At 32.2% G+C, this 21643-nt stretch overlaps 1 protein-coding gene across 1 annotated transcript; it reads right to left on the bottom strand.

Annotated features, from left to right (window-relative positions):
- Positions 1 to 254: 254 nt before the first annotated feature.
- Positions 255 to 21300, bottom strand: LOC124360176 (E3 UFM1-protein ligase 1 homolog). The gene is made up of 14 exons (XM_046813558.1): positions 21071 to 21300; positions 16000 to 16145; positions 13541 to 13782; positions 11891 to 12080; positions 10966 to 11112; positions 10287 to 10462; positions 9130 to 9312; positions 7966 to 8109; positions 5926 to 6042; positions 4714 to 4802; positions 3715 to 4018; positions 2731 to 2897; positions 2037 to 2248; positions 255 to 437 (listed from the first exon to the last, which is right to left on the bottom strand). The coding sequence occupies exons 1-14, from the start codon at positions 21148 to 21150 to the stop codon at positions 295 to 297; spliced, it is 2340 nt and encodes a 779-aa protein (XP_046669514.1). The 5' UTR covers positions 21151 to 21300; the 3' UTR covers positions 255 to 294.
- Between the last annotated feature and the right edge of the window lie 343 nt (positions 21301 to 21643).

The raw sequence follows: 21643 nt of genomic DNA, 5'->3' as shown, positions 1-21643 counted from the left end.
CCTCTCTTCAAAAACAAGAGCCTGGAAATATATTTTAACCTTATTAACATTGATTTTAATTTCCCACAAGCAAAGTGAAACTTAAAGAAAGAATTGGCTTTGAGTATTGAAAATGGAACTTATATGGTACACCAGTAAAATATTTATAACTGATTATATGGAAGAATTATCTATTAATTGATCATGAATAGTCACTTGAGAATTGCAGACTTGGATATGGGAATTGGTGGAAGGTAAAGAAACAAAACTTTTCATCCATAACCAAAGTAAAAATATATTAATCATCAACAATCCTTAGCTTGATTTGCTTACTGTGTCATTCTTTTTGTAATTTAAAGCAATATCTTTGACTGAGTTCATATCCTCTTGTAGTACTTTTATGATTTGGTTCTTTTCTTCGACGTCATCTCCAACTTTCAAAAGCTTCAATACAGAATCTGTAAAAAATATAAATATTTGAGTTTAAATTGAAATAGTACGAATAGTAACAAAGAGTTTAAGTAATACATTTTCAGAAGGCAACTGAAGGCAGAACATGATACATACTTCTTTAATGTTGTCAAACAACATTTCATAACAAATAAAGTAAAAATAAACTGAATTGTTGATTTGTTAATGATTTAATTGATTGAAGAGTTTACACATAAAAATAAAATGTCTAAGCAACTAGTTTTCACCTCAGAAAGCAACCAACAGGAATATCATATATGTTAGCATAGTTCAAGAAAGGTTTCACAAATAAGAGGGACGCAAAAGAACAAATATTTGAGAGAATGATGTAAAACTAAGCATTTAAAAATGAGACAGGTAGACTTATACTGCTGCATTGAGGATCGTGTGTGACTTCCTCCAGCCTGCTACCTTTTAATTCCACTTTCTCTTTTGAACCACTATCTCATGAAAATTACTCAGTTTCCTCTACAGAGAGTAAGCCCATACTTTCCCATAATTTTTATAGCACATGTATTAATTAAACTCTACACGTGTAGACTGTAATTATTAAATAAAACGAGTAAACTAACTCATCTAGCAAGATACTTCAGACATATCCGATACATTCACTAGCTTATCACAGATAAAAATGTTTTCTAATACTGTTGATTACAAATACAATAAATAAAGCAACAAGATGATTAGTTTATTTGGGATAAACCTTTCGAGAGAAAAATGGAAAATATTTTTATTGTCTTTACATTTTAACCTTTCACAAATGGCCAAAACTCAAAAAACATGTCAAGTTTATTATGGTTTTTAGGACAAAAAATATTTTATAAAAACTTGTTTTTTGACACATATTTATGTCAAATTTTGTGTTTGATAGTAAATTTGAACTAAATAGTGTTTTATGGTTTTATGGCAAACAAAGGCATGCTGATATATAAGATTCCAGTGTTGCCATTGCACAAAACAAATTTTCCTTAAAAATAATTATTAAATTCATATTTCAAAAGGTTTTATTTTTATAAAAATTATTTTACAATTATTTAAAAATTTTAAAAAAATTTTATTTTGTATCTGATAAATACGGTTTTAAATAGTTTTACGAAAGAATAAATTAATATGGTTATACCTAATTTTGCCGATATATCCACAAACCGTCCATGAAGAATTAAACTGTAAGCGGATATATCCGCAAGCCGTTGGCTACAACAGTCTTAAGCGGATACATCCATCTGTGAAGTGTTAAATACTGTATTTTTATCAATTATTTGTGTACTAAAGTGAAAAATTTTCCCATAAGCCCTCTTGAGTTCCAGGTGATGGCACATTAAATGGGATACTCCTTTCACACCAGATGATCAGCTAGGCATGAGAGGGGTATAATGTAATAAACCTTAGATAATATAGCTATGTAATAGAGTTCACAAAAAAGCCAAGTATATCTAGAACCTATATATTTAAAATCACTATTGAGTATCATTACAGAGTTTGAAAAAAAAACAAAAAGATTTAGTGACCAACAATCTAAAAATTTGGATCCTATATGTTCATACGGAATCAAATGTTCATGTAGGCAAAAAACATGTAGTGCTCACCGTGGTACTTCTGCAGCTTGTCGTAGATCTCCTGTGAGAGGTGAGGTGCCAGAAACTGCAGTATGGAGGATACAAAGCGGCCGGATGCCTGCAGCATTGTCTGGGTGACAGCTTGGAACAGTAGGAGTACCACGAGGTGCAGCACTAGTGCCGGGTCTTCACACACTGTCAGCTGTTGGCTCAAGGCTTGTCTGTGAGCGAACAGCTGGGGCCTGTAATACACATTGTACATACTACTCTGTTGTGGGCACAGGACATAATATTATTAAAACTAGCCTTCCTAAGCAGTGTAAGAAGTGTAAAAGGCTAACCAAATTTATATTAAAATTCTATGAATGGATGAGGTAGTATGACAACACATGAAAATTTGGTTAGATATGACCATATGATGACCTCCTCTTTCATTATATATATATATACTCTGTTAACTGTAAAAATTGATTAATATTACACTTATAATCATGAGCTGTTCATGTGTGCTGTTAGGATTTGACCTCTCTAAAAATCCTTTGCAATTCATGAAAGTCATAATAGTCCTCATTTTGATACTTTGTAAACAGATGCTCTCCACTTTTATGGGTAAGAATGACCAAACAAACAAATCGCTTTATATAAACTTTTGAAGTAAAAAATTTCACTGTTGGAACACACAAATCTTAGATGTGCACCCTGTACAAAAACTGATTATACAGACCTCTCCTTTTTCTTGTCAGGTTTCCGAAGCAGAAGACCGACAGCTGTAAATGCAGGTTCTACCGTCTCTAGAAACTCGTCAATGGAACTCCCACTCACAGCCTTGTGCAGTTTCATGAGTTGATCCTTCGTATCAGCAGGACATTCACCTAAGATCTTCAGTCGGTCCTTTAAAACAAATAGTTTAATTTCACCTCAATTTATTTTTTATCATAGAAATATGAGGGAGTACCCAGAAGTTACAAGAATAACATTGCCGTGATCAAGTATCATGTAGTACGCATCTTGCTGCTAGCACTCAGGACCCAAGGAATAAACTTGACAGCAACCCATTTCATTCCAAAATATTCTGTTCATTGAACCAAACTTCAAGATAATCCATCAATCTCTGATAATTGATCAATCGTCTACTAATGATTTGTAAGTTGACAGTTGATGAATGTCCAGAATGAGATGTTATCAATCAACATGTCACAATTTTCTAATCGAGTTAACCATTTGTACACTTGAATTTTTTCCACAGCGTCGTTCTGGTAAGCTGTTTCAACATTAAAACAGTTTCAGTAACATTTTTACTGGATAGAAAACAAAATTTCACAGCTCCATGTTGATCACTGAAAAAAAGAAACTAAATCAAAACAGAATAGTAAAAACACAAATTACTGCAAATGAACAGAAAAAACCAGTTTGACAAAACAGGCAGTACTGAACTGACAATGAGTTGTGCTGTATATGTCTAGCAGCAGGAATATGGTCCTCGCCCATGGCACTGTTATTGCAGTTACTTTTGGGTACCCCCTAGTACATACATTGATTCAATTATATCACTGATTTTTTAAGCATAAAAATCTTGAACAAATTTAAATATGAGTTTATCTACATACTTTTATACTGATTACATAATATGACTGTAAAAAATATTGCAGTTTAAACATAAGAAATAACGTTATATAATGCACTTAAATAATGAAAAAGTTTACTGAACCTCAGGTGTAAGGTCTTTGTCTCCACTCATGTCGGGGTGTGAGCCACTCTCTTGGGCGATAAAGTTGAAGATTGCATTGGCTATCTCGGTGGCAGTAGTCTTTAGTAGATACTTGGCAAGCTGGGCCTGTGTGTCTTTGTTGGGGAACTGCTTGATAGCTTTCTCGTAGAGACGAACATCGTTCACAGACACGTTCAACTTCTCCTGCAAGTCGGAGTGAGTCTTGCGTCGGCTGGAGCCGCGATTCATCATTATGTTCTCAAACGCTGTCTCTGCTGCTACGAGCGCTCTTCTGTTCACATCCCTGCACAACAAAGCCAGGTGTATGGTCTGAGAAGTTTTAATAATGGATGAAGATAAATTTTTAAAATTTAGAACAACTTTTACTGAATGTTATCATGCATCTGATTTGTTTAGTGATTAGCTGAGAGTTATCAAAGCCTATCACTTTTGTCTGTCTGTCCACATGATATCTCAAAAACAATCCAATCTATAGACTTAAAATTTTGCATGAAGCCTCACTGATGAACACTGAGTTTGATAATGGTGCATGTATCTCCATGTGATGTAGCTAAACATTAGCGAATAATTTTATATTGGTCTTATTGATAACTATAAGGGTTACGAGAAAATAGATGAATAAATAAATTTGTAAGTAACAGAGTACAATCATACAAAATGCTGTAGCGTTTTTAATTCACAGAGCAATAGAAAAATAATAGAGAGGAAAGTCAAATATTTCAGTCGGTGACAAGATTTGACTTCAACTCAAATTATACATTAATATTTTTTACAAACAATTCTAGAGGTGACTGAAAGTAAATCTATATAAATCCAATTATTTGAACTTTCAAGAACTACAACAATAATAAAGCATATTATGTAAAAGTGTAAATAAATTTATTTTATGATAATTTTTATTTCCATAAAATATAATTAGGGGCTTCAGTAGAGAAAAACCTAATTGGTTGAAGGAAATAATAACTTTTAAACACTTACGGAAGTACAAATTTGGCCATTTCAGTGATGAAATCATCTAGCTCTTCATCTTGAAGGGACTCTTCTCGCTTTAACACCTGAATCACTTCCTAACAAACAAACAATAAAATTACTTACACTTATGAACATACAGATGTACTCTTTGTGCTTGAATCATGCTGATCTACTTTCTAAGTGGACAAAAGTTTAAACAAAACAATAAAAGTTATTATTATAATATTTTAGAGTCATAGTTGTAATGTATCAGATCAATTTGTAATTTGAGAATGACTGTTTAATTATAGTTCCTATCTTGGTAGTTGTTTATATTGAACAATAAATGAAAATATAATTCAACCAGCTATTGAAGTTTTTAAACAAATATGAGCATTTTAATACATTTTTCTATTTTATTTATATATTTCTCCAGTCAATGTAATCCATCAGAATGAACCAAATTTAAAACAAGTAATGAATGAAATAAAATACAAATAGTAAAAAAAACAACTGAAACATTTTTGGTTTTATTTTATTTGATTATTATAAGTTAATATAATCTTAGAACCTTTGATTATTATAACCTTATTTTGAGATAATTTAATAAAGGTTATGGGAATCTTGTACGATTTCTTGAATGTTATATTAAGAACATGCTAATAATTTTTGATGAGATATGCTGCTTGGTGCACAAGCAGCATATCTCATCAATATTATAGTGTCTCACAATAATATATGCTTGGTGCACAAACTATAACGGGCATGTTGGTGCTAAAATTCAGGTTGTAGTTGGAAGTAATGGGCTGAATAACGTGGTTTAGTACTTGATCGTTTAAGAGCCCATGATAAGAGTGAAGTCATCGGTGACCCTGGTTTGCTGATATAATAAAACAAACTATTGTTACTGGCTAATGATCCTTGATTCAAATAAATATTACATTTTATATGTTTTATTTAATAAATACTATTAGAATGACTTGGATGGTTTTACAAGTGTCTTATCAATTCAGATTGCTAAATAATAATAATTACAACTTTATAACATTTTAATTTTTAACACACATGAAGTATTATACATTGAATAATAGAATAAGAGTTTATACGATAAATAAAATTGTTATAAACTTAAAACTCCAATTTCTTATAAAACCGTTTTGTAAATTACAGCATAAAACACAGGCTTGGTGTGACAAATTGTAGTAGCCAGTGTTCTTACCCTGAGATGAGAACACTTACTTTCAACGACAAAAGCTCCAATTTTCCACTGGTATGCTCTTCTTCTTCCGAGTCACTGGCTTCAACACGATTCTTTTGATACTTCTTCTTTGTTGACTTGGTTTTAGTCTCTCTACCCTGGAGAAGGCAATTAAGTTGTATAACATTAAATAAAATCAAATTCATTCATTGTGCATTCCACCAGCATCACTATTAATCAACCAAAATAGATTTAAGTCTATATAAATTTCACAACAAATACTGCTATAAAATTTACAAATAGTATTTAATGTCTGATGTTACTAACAAAATGCCTGAAAAGATAGATTATTCTTTAAAATTAGAATTCATGGAGACATTATTCATCAGATTAATTGTGATCACAAATATTAATTTTAAAAATAAGATCATTATAATCAGTGTAAATTACAAAAAAATATTATGCTCCTTAAACATTTTACATTTCTATTTTTTGTGGCCCAAGACTACATTTACGTAGATAATTTGTGTTGATCGTACATTTCAATGAATAAGATTGAAAAATACAATAAAAACATTACTACATAAACTTAACCCTTTTAGGAAGAGGCCAACATTTTATTTGTGAAACATTCATTTAAATATTTTGGTCCATGTTACAAAACCTGTGTACATGGAAACTGTACAATTTTGCATGCTTTTGGGAAAATAATCATATCTATATAAGTATCTATTCAACAGTTCTGGTTTTAGGCATTATTGTTTTACTTATAAATTCAACTAGAAAATTATTTTTTGAGTTTACATGTAATTTTGAATAAATATAGCAAATGTTTAATCTTTAGTATTTAAAATAAACAATATGTGAATACATAATCCAATTAGGTATATTTGCGAAAACAAAGTTTTTATCATGATTACAGGCAAAACCTTATAGCCTACTTAGAAAAAAGCTAAAAACGTGCCTGCATGAATATGAGACTGCCTTTTGAATGAAATAAGGAAGTAAAGGGTCCGTATTTTTGTGACTTGTAAATCATATATATATATATATATATATATATGATATATATATATATATATATATATATATATGTAATATATATATATATATATATATTACAAAAAATTATAAAAGTCTGACACAATTGATAATTTGGCCAGGCTTTTATTTAGTGTTTGTCATAAGTCTGTTTGTTTCAAAAAGAATAAAATAAATTTTGAAAAAAAGAATAAAGATTTCAAAGAATTTATTGCAGTACAATGAACGGATTTGTTCTACAGCTGTGGATGAATTTACTAACATTAAATAAACTTATAATATATTAATATATTTTAAATCATTTACTTTTATAAAAAATACAAGTTTTTTAATGTATTTTACAGAATATTTTTATTATAATCCATTTTGTGTTACATATCACTGGAAACAGCATAAGATTGATGTAAAATGACACCTTTCCTAGCTCTCTATGTTAATTAGGAGAGCTCCTAGAACAATATCAGGAACATCTGTTCATATCTTCTTAGTAAGTTTTTAGAAACTTTACATAAGCCTGTTTTGGAAACGATAAAAATTGGAAATTAGTATTTTTCTTAGTCTTAGCGCTTTCTATGAGTATATTAAATTTTAGCAAGCTCTAAAATGGTTAGGTAAATTGTGTGTTTTGAGTTAACATGGAATGACCTAATACTAAATTTACTCTAGCTGTTACATGTTTAAATAAATTTAAAACAAACATGTATAACGGCTATCTTATGTCCTTGACTTCCAAAGGATAAAATTATTTAAGTTTTATTTGCTAGGTATAAATTTCCCCTTTTTCTTGAAAAGCTTAACAATTATGTTTTAGTACCAAAATATATGTTAATTTATGAGTAAAAACAATAATTAGGCAAAATAAAATCTACATATTTCAAAAGAATAATAGTAACAGAAGCTCTTACACTAAACCCGCAGTGCCTCACTTAATGTACTGATCATAACACATGATAAGAACAAAAATAATAACCTCTAATGAAACCCACTTTGTTTTGGTTTACAACTTCAGGAAATCAGTAAGAAGTAATATACGGACCAACCTGTGTGCCACCTCCCCCCTTGCCTCCTGCTGCTCTCTTCCTCCGCTCCTCTCTCCGCTCTGCTTTGTGATCCACTTCCACCTGGACCTCCTTGCCCACCGCCCGGTCCACTCGGGACTGTTGATATTTGCCCGAGGATACTGCCTGGGCACACAAAAAAACTTCATCAGAGAAAGAGAATGAACCTTGTAACATCTAATACTAATTTTATAATTATGAAATTTCTTACTCTCTTTGGTATTCTTAGCAATTAAGAATGCAAAGTGCAATTCGTTACTAAATATAATTTGTAATTATATAGTAAGTAGTGAAATACTGGTTTGTACTTATTGTAGCTTCAACAAAACACAATGATAAAAACTATATTTTATTGCTGCCAAAGAATTCTTTTCAGAACATTCTTTTATAGGCTATTATATTTATAAAACTGCAATTCCAATTGTACTGGTTACTTATTTTCAGTTTCTTCCAGGAAGGTATTAAACAAGGTATTATTCATAATTAATAATTATTCTAAACTAGTAAATTTCACTTTTTAATGGAATACAGTATAAGTATTACTAATGTTATGATGGAATATTAGCATGGTCTTGATTTATTAGGCATTAAAGTCACAAAAGAAAGATATTGCAAACTCAAAAAACGATTTTTGAGCACTATATTAAAACAAAAAAATAATTTTTTAAAGTATTAACAGTTTAATTTATCTTGGAAATATAACATTTGCAAATTAGTATTGAAATAACCATATTTTACCCGATAAAAACAATAAGACAATGTAAGAATGTAATGATTTATTAAGAAAGGCTCAAGATCTTGATCTACATGAATATCTAAAAACTCATTCATTTGTTAGGTAGTAGCAATATCTACCTAAAAAACTAATTATATTAATTTTAAACCCATTACTTTTATTATACAAACAGTATTTGAAATTTAACAATATCATATTTTATTACACAAAATAGTTTGATTCAACAAAACATAACAAATAATAAATTTGTAGAATTAATATATATATATATATATATATATATATATGATATTTGATGATATATATTATGATATTGATATGATATATATTATGATATTATTGCTACATCATATTTCGGTAAAAAAATCTCTAGGACTAACAAAATCAAATAATTTTACAAGTTTACTTACTTCTTCAGCTTTTTTATCTATGATTTCTTCATTTATTGGTTTCATGACAGTTTGCAAGAAGTGATCAGTTACGATGAAAGTATGGCAAAAAGTATGGATTTGTACATTACTCTTGATGTTCTTCAACACTTCCTTCAAAATTTCTTCACCATCTTCAATTTCGAAAATAGATGGCAAAATGGACTAGAACAAACAATTTTCCATTAGAGAGCAGTCAGTGTAGTAAAATGAGCACAACATTCTTTAGTATTTAGGAAGCGAATAAAATTCATTTTTGGTCTGTTGTAAAATTCTCAATTTGAAATTTTGCATTGAACCCCAGTGAAGCGTGTTACGTGGAGTACCCCTACCTTGTTTATAACAGTAAAATTCTGATAATCTGTAGCATGGGTTAACCCAGGCTGCTTAAAAAAAATGATTAACCCCTTTGGAAGCAAGGATATAATTGCACTGAATATCTGTAATGTCACTGGTCTGTTTTTGAAGGGTGGGTGCACTGAACACTGTGGCAGCACTGTATCAACTGTTTGCATGGCTCTAAAGGAACACATTTATTGGTTTAAACTGGGTAGTAAGTCAAATTTATCACTCAATATTGAGTTTTTCTGTAAATCAGTATATTTCATTGTAATCTCCATCCGAGATTTTCCGTGTCTGAGGTAATTCCGGTCCTGTTTATCTCAGTTAATCGGACTCAACTAATTACTGTATGTATGTTTGCATGCAGTATCTGAACCTAGTTTGAACCAAGATGATAAAATAATGGTTCCAGTTAGAGCTTTTCACCATCCGCAATAAAAGTATATACACTCTATAAAATGAATTTCACCCACTTCAGATCATTAATCTTATTGTGGTAGTCTTAACTAATGATGTAAAACATAAAAAATCATGATTCTACATTGCATACTTTAAACAATCAGATTAGTGAAATCATTTAGAAAACTGAAAGGACTATCTTTCATTGCCATAATTCTGGCTAGGTAAGATACAAAAATTTAGTACCAAGATAACATAATGTGAAATGTACATTTCCCTTTTCTATATCCTCAATTGTGTGGAAGATGAAAAAAGTTGCGAAAGTAACAAGATTTTGATATTATTAACTGGTAGTTATATTATCAACCGGTACACTCTCGAATTAATCCTTGTCTCACCATGATATCTATCCAAGAAAGAGAGGTTATAGCATCCTCAAGAGAACCTTCTACCTGGTCCAGCAGTTGCTTGCCCACAGCACAAGACGGTAACATTACCAACTTCTCTCCGGAGAACTGGCGCTTCACAAACGACTGTGCGTCTGATATACCCAGCCTGTTCAACGCACTGTACTCTGAAACACAAGGCAGAGTATAAATGAACAGAAACATAGTACATAACATATTATACTACTTAGTAAAATATCAAAATGCAATTTAAGTTTTTAAAATTCTACATTATAAATGAAGATAATCTAACTGCCAAGTTAAATGGTAACTGTACATTTATAGCAATATAATGTCTAAATTTTAGCTTACATCTTTAATTTTTTATAGACTGAACAAAACTCTTTATTGAGTGGATTCTATGTAAGAACAATACATAAGAACAACACATGTGCTATTACATCTCACTGGGGTTAGAAGCCATTGGAATTTGGTCATCATAAACTTTAGTTTTTGTGAGATGTCTGTATTTTTAATAATTGTAATCCAAAATTTGTACATACTGGCAATTAAAGCTTTTCTTGCTATTAAAAGCATTATGAAAAAATGTAATATTTATCAAAGAAAACTTTGTCAGAAAAATACAACACTACTTTAAAGCCTTTAACTTAAATTTCATCTTAATACTTACCAATGTACCCATTCTGCTTATAGAAGTTATTCACCCATTCACTCTGAGCTTTGGAGTAAACATGGGGGATAAAAGTAGCTGTGCCACCTTGCCGACTAGTCAGGGTACCAGCAACTTCCTTGCTCTCTAGTAGGCTATCAATTACAGCTGTCAAAAACAAGCAGGATTAGTAATAATGAATTTCTTATCAATAAGGCCTATTAAGTGTCAGAATTGTTAATTGCTTTGAGTATTTGATAATGGCCAGCTGATCTGGACTTCTGGGAGAATGAATAAATTATTAGTTACCAGGTGTGCTGAATACCAGAGTTCAGGGGATAAAGCACATTACAAAATATGTTCGAGCTGAAATACAAACTGCAATGACCAGCAATACTTATTGCACGCACGCGCGCACGCATGCGCGCACACACACACACACACACACACACTGACGTTTAAAAGTTATAAAGATGTCCTAAAACTTAATTGTCACTCTATATAAAAAACATATTAGACGACTCTGAATCGACACTTTACTAGTACAACAGTATGTTAACTTACTGCTTGATTTGTTCCAGATTCTGGGTATATTTATACGTGCTAGTACAAATATCACTTTATTGTTCCTCATTTATTAACCTCTTAAAAAAAATATTCTCAAAGTTAGAAATAAAAGAGAAGGATCATTAAAAAGAACTATTGGACCCAGATAACGTTTTAATGCCTTAGCTTCCACAAATTTAGATATCCAATATTTATATTAATTAGATATTTAGATAATAGCAAATCTTGTAAAGTTTTCTAAAATAATAATATTGCAGGTTTATTAAAATATTTTATAAGACTAACGTAATTAATTTTAATAGAGAAATACTTTGTGTCTACAGTACATAAAAAAACAACATCTAAACCTAAAAAAGAAGTAAAAATGATCCTCACTTACAGAAGAAAGTCCTCTCTGAGATGCCGCACTGGTTGAGCACAGCTGTAATCGAGATGGGGCGTGTGGCTGCTACCAGAGCACCACGGACAATTGCCTTGTTACGGGCCACAAATGCATCGGTAAAGAACAGCCGATGATCCTGCTTGTCCTGCTTGGCGAAGATCACCTTGCCCAGCTGCTTCTCTACCACCTGAGTAAAACAGAAAACTTATTACAATAAACTGATACAATGAAGTAACAACGGACTTGACAGAACCTAAAGAAAAGGTACATGTAGCCCATTGAAGATTTAAGTGAAAATTTAGTGGCCCTTTAACCTTTTTGAATCAAAAATTAATAGAATTCTTCCTTGGTCCAAGAGGAACATACTTTCCAAGTTTAAAGTCTCTAGTAAATATTTATAAAATTTTGTCACACAGACAATGACACAATTTTACGATGGATCTGTCAGGTCCCCAATGAGTAGTACGTATAAGAAAAACAAAAAAACAATTGCTTATCTTTGTTCCAATTTGGAGTATTTAAAATTCTCTTATTCGCCAGGTATAAGTAGGCTATAGTTTCATTCAGCGTAACTTTTTAAAATAAGGTTTTAATAACATATATATTTTCTAATATCAAATTGTGGGCAAAAACATGGTCAATGATATGTGCAATGAACGTGGTCAACAAAGACAATACAATCCTAGATGCCACACTAAACTTAACACTAGAAACAGTAAACAGAACTCACTAGTGTTACGTTATAAACACAGTTTCTAGGTCTGGTCATAGGATGGTATTGTGAATAGTGTTCCAGTGAGACATTTGTGTTTTACGTATTCTGAGGAGGATGATTCCCACTTAATAAAAAAAATCAGTAAATTATAAAGATGCATGGGTTTTTACTGCGGGAAACGACAATACACTATAAGTTTTGCTTATTGTTGGATGTCTGCATTGTTGTTTTGTCAAGTAGTACTAATCAAGGTCATCACCAGATGTGAGCAAATAACGCCAGGCTAGTTTAGATTAGATAACGCTCATAGTGCCAGTAGTAGCCTGTTTTGATACCACTTCCGCTGCAGTGTCGCTTGCTGCAATTTATTGCTGTGTTCCCATTTCTCTTGGTTTCAGTAATTTAATATTTAACTGAACAAATCGAGCGCTTACGTGATCTGAGATTGAATTGTGGTACTATCTCAAGGGACGATTTTTGCCAGATGTGTAGAGTGGCACCATAGAGGTATTAATGATCAGTATTTTGTGTACCAAATAACCTTACGTGATCTGAGTAGGGGAAAGAACTGATTGACAATGCCCCTGGTCAGATGTGCAGCTTTCGGTAACGCCTTCGGTGTCACTCAGCATTTAAGGCGCAAAAAGTAAAACAACCCTCGAGATACAGTAGTACCTAAATTCAAGCTCAGATCATGTAAGTGCTCCTATACAACAATGAATGAAGACATCCAACAATAAACAAAACTAATACAATATTGTTGTTTCCCCTAGTAAAAAAACATGTATCTTTATAATAGTGAACAAGTGCCAAAAAAGCACAATACATAATAATGAGATGATGTAAAGAAACAAAAAATGTCACTACTGATGTAGGTTACTTACAAGAAGATTACAGACAATGTAATAATATATGTACAAAACAGATCTTACAGATTGTAGAAAGTCGCTTGGCAAGTCGTATTGCCGAGTGAGGTCAGCTATTGACACTTGTCCCTGTTGAGTCAAGCGTTCATTAATCTCCTCCGCTATATGTTTTGTATAGTTGCGGTCAATCAGCTGACCCAGGACTAGCTGGCATCCTGTATCTGCTCTCTCAATTTCATTTGCCTTCACTGTTATTTGGGCAAGGTCAACGTTCAAGACCTTTGAAAGCTCAACCAAGTTGATACGACCTAAAAAATATAACAAATTAAACAATGAATAATATAAATTAGATAGTATGACATTATACCGTCAATTAAAAATATTTCTAATACAGAACTTGTTTATCTATAATATGGTACACTTGTTTTATATTAAAAGTGGTAACACGAGTACAAACCAACTTTTTTACAGTACTAGAAGTTATAGAAATAATGTTTTTCGAGTTCCTATAATTAGGAAATTGTTCTTCAGACAATCTTTTGTCTGAAGTATTAAGTAGGTCCATAATTGTTAAGTATTATTGCGTTAAATAACTTGTTTTTTATTACCTAATATGAAAAGGCTACTTTTATTGAACAATAATTATGTATATATTTTTTGGGCAATTTATACTCTATATTTGCCTTTATTTTACTAAACTGTATATACTGCATTAATTCTATATCTCTTTCTGCGGCCTAGTGCCTACAATACCAATCCTTACTGGATTAAAATATTCACGTACAGTGACAGACCAATGAACCATTGTTTCACGAATCAGCTGTTTACTGTACACTCACCAACCAATCACAACGGTTGACTTATCAATTGCCCACCTTGCAAGCGACTGCACTTAAATATTAGTTTATCTCTATTTGTTGTACATTTACATTAACATTAAAGTCAGTGCTCTGGATTGGCAATCTCTACCAGAACGTCTCTGTTCCCGGACACCCACGTCTACCGTGCTCTACAGGACTGGCCACAGTGTTATGAACTATTCGTTTGCGGTCGTATTGTGCGTGAGTGAATCCGTGAAGGACATCTTCCGTCTTCACGCCTGCCTACAAGACAGCAGCCTATTTCCACACTTCCTGATCACAACCTGGCCCTCAGCAACAGCAGACTACGGTTACCCCTCATGAAAACAAAGGTAACTGTTTATTTTCTGCACTTTATTTGAATATGCACTGTTCATAAACTCATTATGTGTAACCTGGTGAACTCTTGTTAAAATCAGTGTGCTCGGCGTCTTTACTGCCTAGTGTGAAGTGGTCCTTCTTAATCGAGCCTCTAAAATCTTATTTCACGGTTCTCATAACCAAAATTCATTACTTCAATAGTTTATGTAATATCAAATTATGTCCTAATATAAGAATTTTTTCTATGAAAGTTAAATTCAGCTATATAGCGATTTACATTTTTTAAACACTGTGCTGTGTAAAAATACAGTCTGTACAGCCAAATGTAAAAATGATAGTTGAGGTGAGTAATTATTTATTTTGTTTACAAATGTGAGCATAAAGTTATTTTCACAAACTGTTCACATAATATACTTAAGGTTATAAAATAGATTAACAACCTGAATTAAATAGTTTATTTTTAAGGTAATTTTTTGTTTTAGTGTCATATTTCAGCTATAGAAATAAGTCATATTAGAAATAAGCAAGGAACTATTGACATACTGTTAGTTTACTGAGATAAGTGAGGAACACAGTTTTTATTTTCATGTTTTTGTGTTGCGCTACCATACCTACTTTAAACTGTGGCAGTGTTAATTCCATGTATGCAACTCGTAAATTGCACTGAGTTTTTGAAAAAAATAGATAAGAAAATATCTTGTTTGAATAAATTTAACCCTTAAATAACACAGAACTTAACCGTTCCCACACGATATAAAGTGAAACATAAGAGCTGCTCTGTGGTGGAATTTACGTATGCATATAAACGCTTGTGGCATTGAGTGGTACTTTTAAACTGCCGCCTGCGAGACAAAAACTAGTCTAGTATAAACTGATAATCACAGAGGCGGTTACATAGCATGCGACACACCTCTAAACTACTGAAAAATACTTCCCGCTCATTAGTGACTAATTTAGAACTACCATCATCAAACAAGACAAACAACCGTTTTGCCTGTATGTATACGCACTTACAGTGTTTAGAGCATGGTCAGCCCTAGTTCTCATAAAAACTGACTCGTGTATATAGAAAACATATATGGAAAATAAATTCAGACTTACACTGAATTAAAAACTACTAATAACTCGGTGACAGCAGAAGCGACATCGTGTTTAATATTATGAATTGAAAAGAATTTTTACTGGAAATAAATTCATGATAGATTTTGAAAGTTTTAATAAAGTATTTCATGACAACACAAATGGTGTTTGTTAAAAAGTTACAAATGGTGTGACACAGCTTAATTTTTGGGTATACGCTGTTAAAAATTAGGAATAATCTGAATAAAAAGCTAGAAAACTTACCACCATGAATAAAAAGTTCATCTTTGATTTCTTTCACAAGTTGTTGTGGTGTCAAATATTCTTTACCGTCAGTTGTGAAGATAACTTCTAGAAGTTTCTGTTCAATAAGTTTAGTAACAACTTCAACGCAGTTTCTTTCAGTCAATCTGGAAATAAACACAAATAGCTTTGTCATAAACACAAGTTATAACAATTTCTCCTTCTCTCAGAAATAAAGCAGACAAAAAAGAATGTTTAGAGAAAATTGAGTTTTTGTTGTTTATATTACTCCTGAAGCATTCCTTATTTTTAAAGTGATAATCATGACTTTTCATTATGTTAAATGTATGGAGTTACTACAGATAGTACACACAATATCTGTCTACGGTTTACCTAATTATATTCAACATAACTTGGATGTGACTTATGATAAAGAAACATTATGAACACAAAATAACTATAAACCACAGTTGTTTTTGCAATGATTTGGCCCCAAGGTCTTTGAGAAACTTGTGTTGAAGAAGGTCGATCGAATTCTGACTAAAGGTATTGTTCCTCAGCAGCATGGTTTTTTTCATGGCAGATCGACCGTCACCAACCTAGTCGTTCTACAAAATGATATAGTGGAAGCGTTCAAAAACACTGAGCAGGAGGACGCTTTATACTTAGACTTTTCTAAAGCGTTCGATAAGGTTAGTCATCCTCTCCTTATTAGGAAGCTTGAGGCTAGTGGAATCACTGGTACTCTTTTGAAATGGTTTGCTAGCTATTTGTCTGATCGCCAATTGTCAGTGAGGTTTGCTTTGTCGGTCTCAGAACCCTTCACAGCAGTTTCTGGCGTGCCCCAAGGATCACATCTGGGTCCAAAACTATTCAATATATTTATCAACAACATTGTCTACAATCTGGAAGCTAATACTTTACTCTTTGCCGATGAAATCAAGATCTTTAAGGCGATTCAACATCCTGATGATGTAAGGTTCTTCTAGATGACTTGACTGCAATAGAGGGATGGTGCGTGCAGAACGATATGGCGCTAAATAGCAAAAAGTGCTTAGCAATAACATTTCACAGGATCAAATCACCAACTCATTTCAATTACAGTATTGGTGGTGATGTCATACGACGGCCTCCCTCGGTTTGTGATCTGGGTGTGGTATGGACACCTACCTTGAATGCCGACGCTCATATTGCTAAGAGTGCCTACAAGCCACACGAGCCCTTGGTTTTTTGATGCGATCTGCTATGCCATTTAGTGATCCTGGTACACTAAGAACGTTGTACTGTTCAATGGTAAGGCCGATTGTCGAATATGCCTCTGTAATGTGGTCTCGGCACTAGTCAAACTTGATAAATGACCTTGAAAGGATTCAAACCAAGTTTTTACGTTATCTGGGCGTCCGAACTGGCTTCCTTTACAGAAAGGTACCTGTGGACCGTTTGGCTGAAGCGCTGTGTTTTCCACCATTGGCAGCCAGAAGAAAAGTCCAAGATCTAACGTTTCTTTATAAAATCATCAATGGTCTGATTGATTGCCCCGAGTTGCTGGAACGTGTGTTTTTTCGTCTGCCTTCTCATACAAGATCCAGAGAACTTTTTCGTAGATTCCATCATGTGACTAACTATGAAATGAACAGCGCTATGGTCAGGATGCAACGTCTTGGAAACTCATTGTCTGAATAGGTGGACTTCTTCTTCATGTTGGAGGCTACTTTCCGAAGATCAATTAAGGACTTCCACTTCTCTGGTGATCATTAGCAGTGGTGCTGTTTGTGTAAATATTTAATTGGTGGTGCCTTTAAAGGGCCACAGTATCACATGTTGTCAGTGGTCCTGTGATGTCTCACTGTGATCAGTGCCAGTACTGCGAATGGTAGTGCACTCGGGGGACTACTTATGGTATTTTGGAGTGGCTGTGATTGTTGCGGAGTCGTTATTCGATGTTATGGCTAAGAAATGGTTTGTTATTGTATGTTGCATGATTTATTTTCTTGTTAATGCTTACCGATAATTTACGTTAGTTGTTATGGTTTTTATTATATTTCTTGTTTTGTTCTTATTTTGGTTTATTGTTATTGTTATGGCATTGTTATTGTTATCACATTGTCATTGTTATTGCATGGTTATTGTTATCACATTGTTATTTGTATCGCATTGTTATTGTTATAGTATTGTTATTGTTTTCGTATTGATATTACTTCTTGAATTGATATAGATTTTTAATAAGCTGGATTTAGTTGGAGTGGATGTGTTTTGTGCACGGCTGCTACGCATGATTAATACTGTTGATTATTATAGAATGTTCCACTATCTCTTTGTTAATGCTTATATGATATATTTATGTTATTGGTTCTTAGTTTTTTATCTCTATATATAAAAATGAATGTTTGTGTGTTTGTCCTTTATGGAATCGTGAACTATTGGACCGATCATGATGAAAATTTGTACGTATATGTATTTTTCCACGGAGAAGGTTTATAAGCTATGCCCATCCCTTTCCCGATTCAGGATTCCGCCCCACTGGTTACAGAAATACCCATAAGAAATGCATTGCAGCAAACATATGTTAACGTCTTTTCAAATTTTTAATCAGCTGTTCTTTGTAAACATATATTACACTTATAGTTTTAAAGCATAGAGTAAGCTTAAGAGAAACGACAAATTTTGTTTAAACTGTTTTTGCAATCACTGTTAAACATAGACTTTACTATCCAGATAATACAATTCAAATTTGACGTAAAAATTCACCTTTAACTGCAATATTTATTTAATATAAACCATGCTCATGCTTGATCAGAAGAGTAATGCAGATATCATAATTACTATCTTACGTTGGCTACAAATATAAAGAATGTTATAAAATCAACCTTAGTTGTTTTTTTTTGACAGAAGTATGGTTCTCAAAACTCCGTGTGTACATATTCTCTCGATCGAGACAACAAAGCAAGCTCAATCGTGGCATCGGAGATATAACTAATTTAATCTAAAATTTATTATAGTAAAAAAAAAAAATTTACTAAGTAATATAAGGACTTCGGTTCTTAAGATTTGCGTGCGAAGCCGTGGGTAACAGCTAGATAGAGGCAGGAATATGGTACATACCTTCATAATGCGCCCAAGAGGCTCACGAAGGAACGACTATCAATTATCTCAGCAATGTTTAGAATGTGATAGAAAAAGAATAAGTGAATATAGTGTACTGTTTTCAACGGGAAATTGCGTGCGAAGCCGCGCGGGCAACTTTTGCAAAAAATTATTGAAATGCGCAGCAATGCGCGCCGGGCCCGCTAGTTATATATATATATGTGTGTATTTACATATATTTATATTCTCTTATTATGATTATTGTTATTTATATTACTTATAGTACTGTCATTGGTTGTATACAATGTCTCTTTTTTTACTTACATACCTCTCATGCACAATGGACTCTTGTTTGATTAATGTTGTTGCCTGCTGTCATCCGTGTAATATATAGCTATTGTGTAAATTTTTTGTCTTCAAACATTGAATGCTTATTGTTATGTAGTTGCATGTACAGTAATGGGTTTCCGTTAAATAAATAAATGATTAAGGCTGCAGTATAATAAGCGGTCACCACGACAATCAAATCAACTATCAATTAGAAATAGCTAAACTATTGAGTACAAAACATTTGACTTATAGATATTCATGATTAATAATTGTCAGAATAACAATGTTTAAATTTACGTTAATTCAAAGTAAAATCATCTGCGTAGTGAGTAGTGACATCGGCATGAACAATGGCGATGAACATGCGGTTTTTGTGATCATATGTATTTTTTACATTTGACCAATGTTTGAAATGGCTAGAAAATAATGGGTTTGCTCCTTTAAATCCAAATTTTTCAGTTTGTAATTAATTAGGAGGTAAAAACTAGAATTCAAGGAGAAAACATCCACAACATTACATAAAATGCACTTGAGAAGGCTTCCTTAACATTGTAAATTTGGTTTAATGAATATACATTAACAATCATGTACTATTTTAGTTGGAACCAAACCAACTAGGCTATGCGTTTCTAATAAATTAATGTAATTTTGACGTCATCAGTACATGCATAAAAATACCTTTGCAGATTGGCTATAATTTTGTACGGTTATAAAAGTATAACTGAAGAAGTATTATTTTCTATAATATTAAATATCTATAGACTATTCTTAACATATAAAAATCTAGCTTTAATATAATACAACCTTAAAAGTCTAAAACGTAATTTGGTTCAACATTACTGTTTCAGACAGCAAATTTCAAACAAAGTAAAATCGCGTATGATATTTGAGTAATGGCTTCAAGTATAATGCCGATGTACACACATGTTATTTGTGTCACGAGATATCGGATACATTTAGTCTTCAAAATAGTAAAAGGTAACTAAGTGTTACACTGTTTTGTTACATTTTATAAGTATACATACACTAGATAGTTATTTATTTATCATAAAATTTTAAGATATAAAAATAGCTGAACTATAATGTAATTTGAAATACCTATAGAACCTGTTACATGTCTTGAAGATTTATAAATACAGATTTTGTCTATTATAACGTAACTTTTTTTGACATTTTTGTTTCAGTAGTTTGAGATAACCATGAATATCGAGGATTGTCGTAAGGGCCGCTTATTATACTGCGGCCAAGGTTAATTTTCTCTTGAGGTTAAAATGAAACATTAAGTTAAAGTTGTCATAAACTAAAAATAGCCTAACTATTTTGGTACTCCTGACTAACCCTAACAGACCTATAAATTTTAATTACCATATTGAAGAGCCTATTATTTTACGTTCATAATATTTCTTTACCATATTAATAGAAAGAATGTATGTTATAAGAAGCTTGGTATAAATTAAACAATCAGAGAGTAGTACTTGAAATTGTACCCTATTGTTGCACAAAAAGATCAAGATGGTAAAAAAACATTCTTCATAACTTAGGCTTCACTTCTGGTCATTATTCAAGTGCTAGATATTAATATAAATTTCTTTAAGTTTTTTTTGGGAGATTTGATTAAAAATACCTCCATTCCAGAATACATAATAGGACATAAATAACATATTGTTTGGTTTATTACCTCAAAGATGTTACACTTAGTTGAGCTCTTTGAAAGTCTGCTGCTAAGCGTTTTACTTCTTCCCAGTCTCCTAACGACATTGTAATACACTGGACACAAAATCCTAGACTGTATAATTATATTCTTCAGTATTTATTTTAAAATTAATTTGTAAAGTAACCTAATGAGCTACTACTTCATAACATTAGAGGTTAGTTCACCTAACCACTAACCAGACGACACCGACGTCCGAGTCCGACGGGCAACGACAACACAACACGACAAATAGTTGCCAACAACTGAAACGCAACAACCACAAGTTATCAATAATACAGTAACTATAGTTTGTTACAAAGTCACTTTTCTGTTAATTACTTTTATAAACGAGCGTTACCGATAAATGAATATTTTATGTAATTTGTGTATTAGGAAGAGTAATTTTTCTTGTTAATTGCTGTTATTAACAAACAATATTTTTTTATAATTTACGCGGATAGTACAGTAGAAGTATGCATTAGATAACTTGATAGAAGTTATTATAAAAGCTACAGCAGTGTTATTGTCATTAAGATTATATTATAGAAGATATATTTT

Source organism: Homalodisca vitripennis, chromosome 4 (assembly GCF_021130785.1).
Source record: "Homalodisca vitripennis isolate AUS2020 chromosome 4, UT_GWSS_2.1, whole genome shotgun sequence".
NCBI classification, from domain to species: Eukaryota; Metazoa; Arthropoda; class Insecta; order Hemiptera; family Cicadellidae; genus Homalodisca; species Homalodisca vitripennis.
The sequence above is the reverse complement of the archived record's forward strand: the minus strand, read 5'-3'. Positions and strand labels throughout refer to the sequence as shown.

Excerpts from the sequence above, each read along its gene's own strand:
- LOC124360176 (XM_046813558.1), bottom strand. The coding sequence starts at position 21,150 with ATGTCGTTAGGAGACTGGGAAGAAGTAAAACGCTTAGCAGCAGACTTT. Across the intron at positions 4,803-5,925 it reads TGGAGCTTTTGTCGTTGAAA|GAAGTGATTCAGGTGTTAAA; the intron begins GTAAGTGTTCTC and ends TTTGTTTGTTAG. Across the intron at positions 2,249-2,730 it reads CCTGACAAGAAAAAGGAGAG|GCCCCAGCTGTTCGCTCACA; the intron begins GTCTGTATAATC and ends TGTGTATTACAG.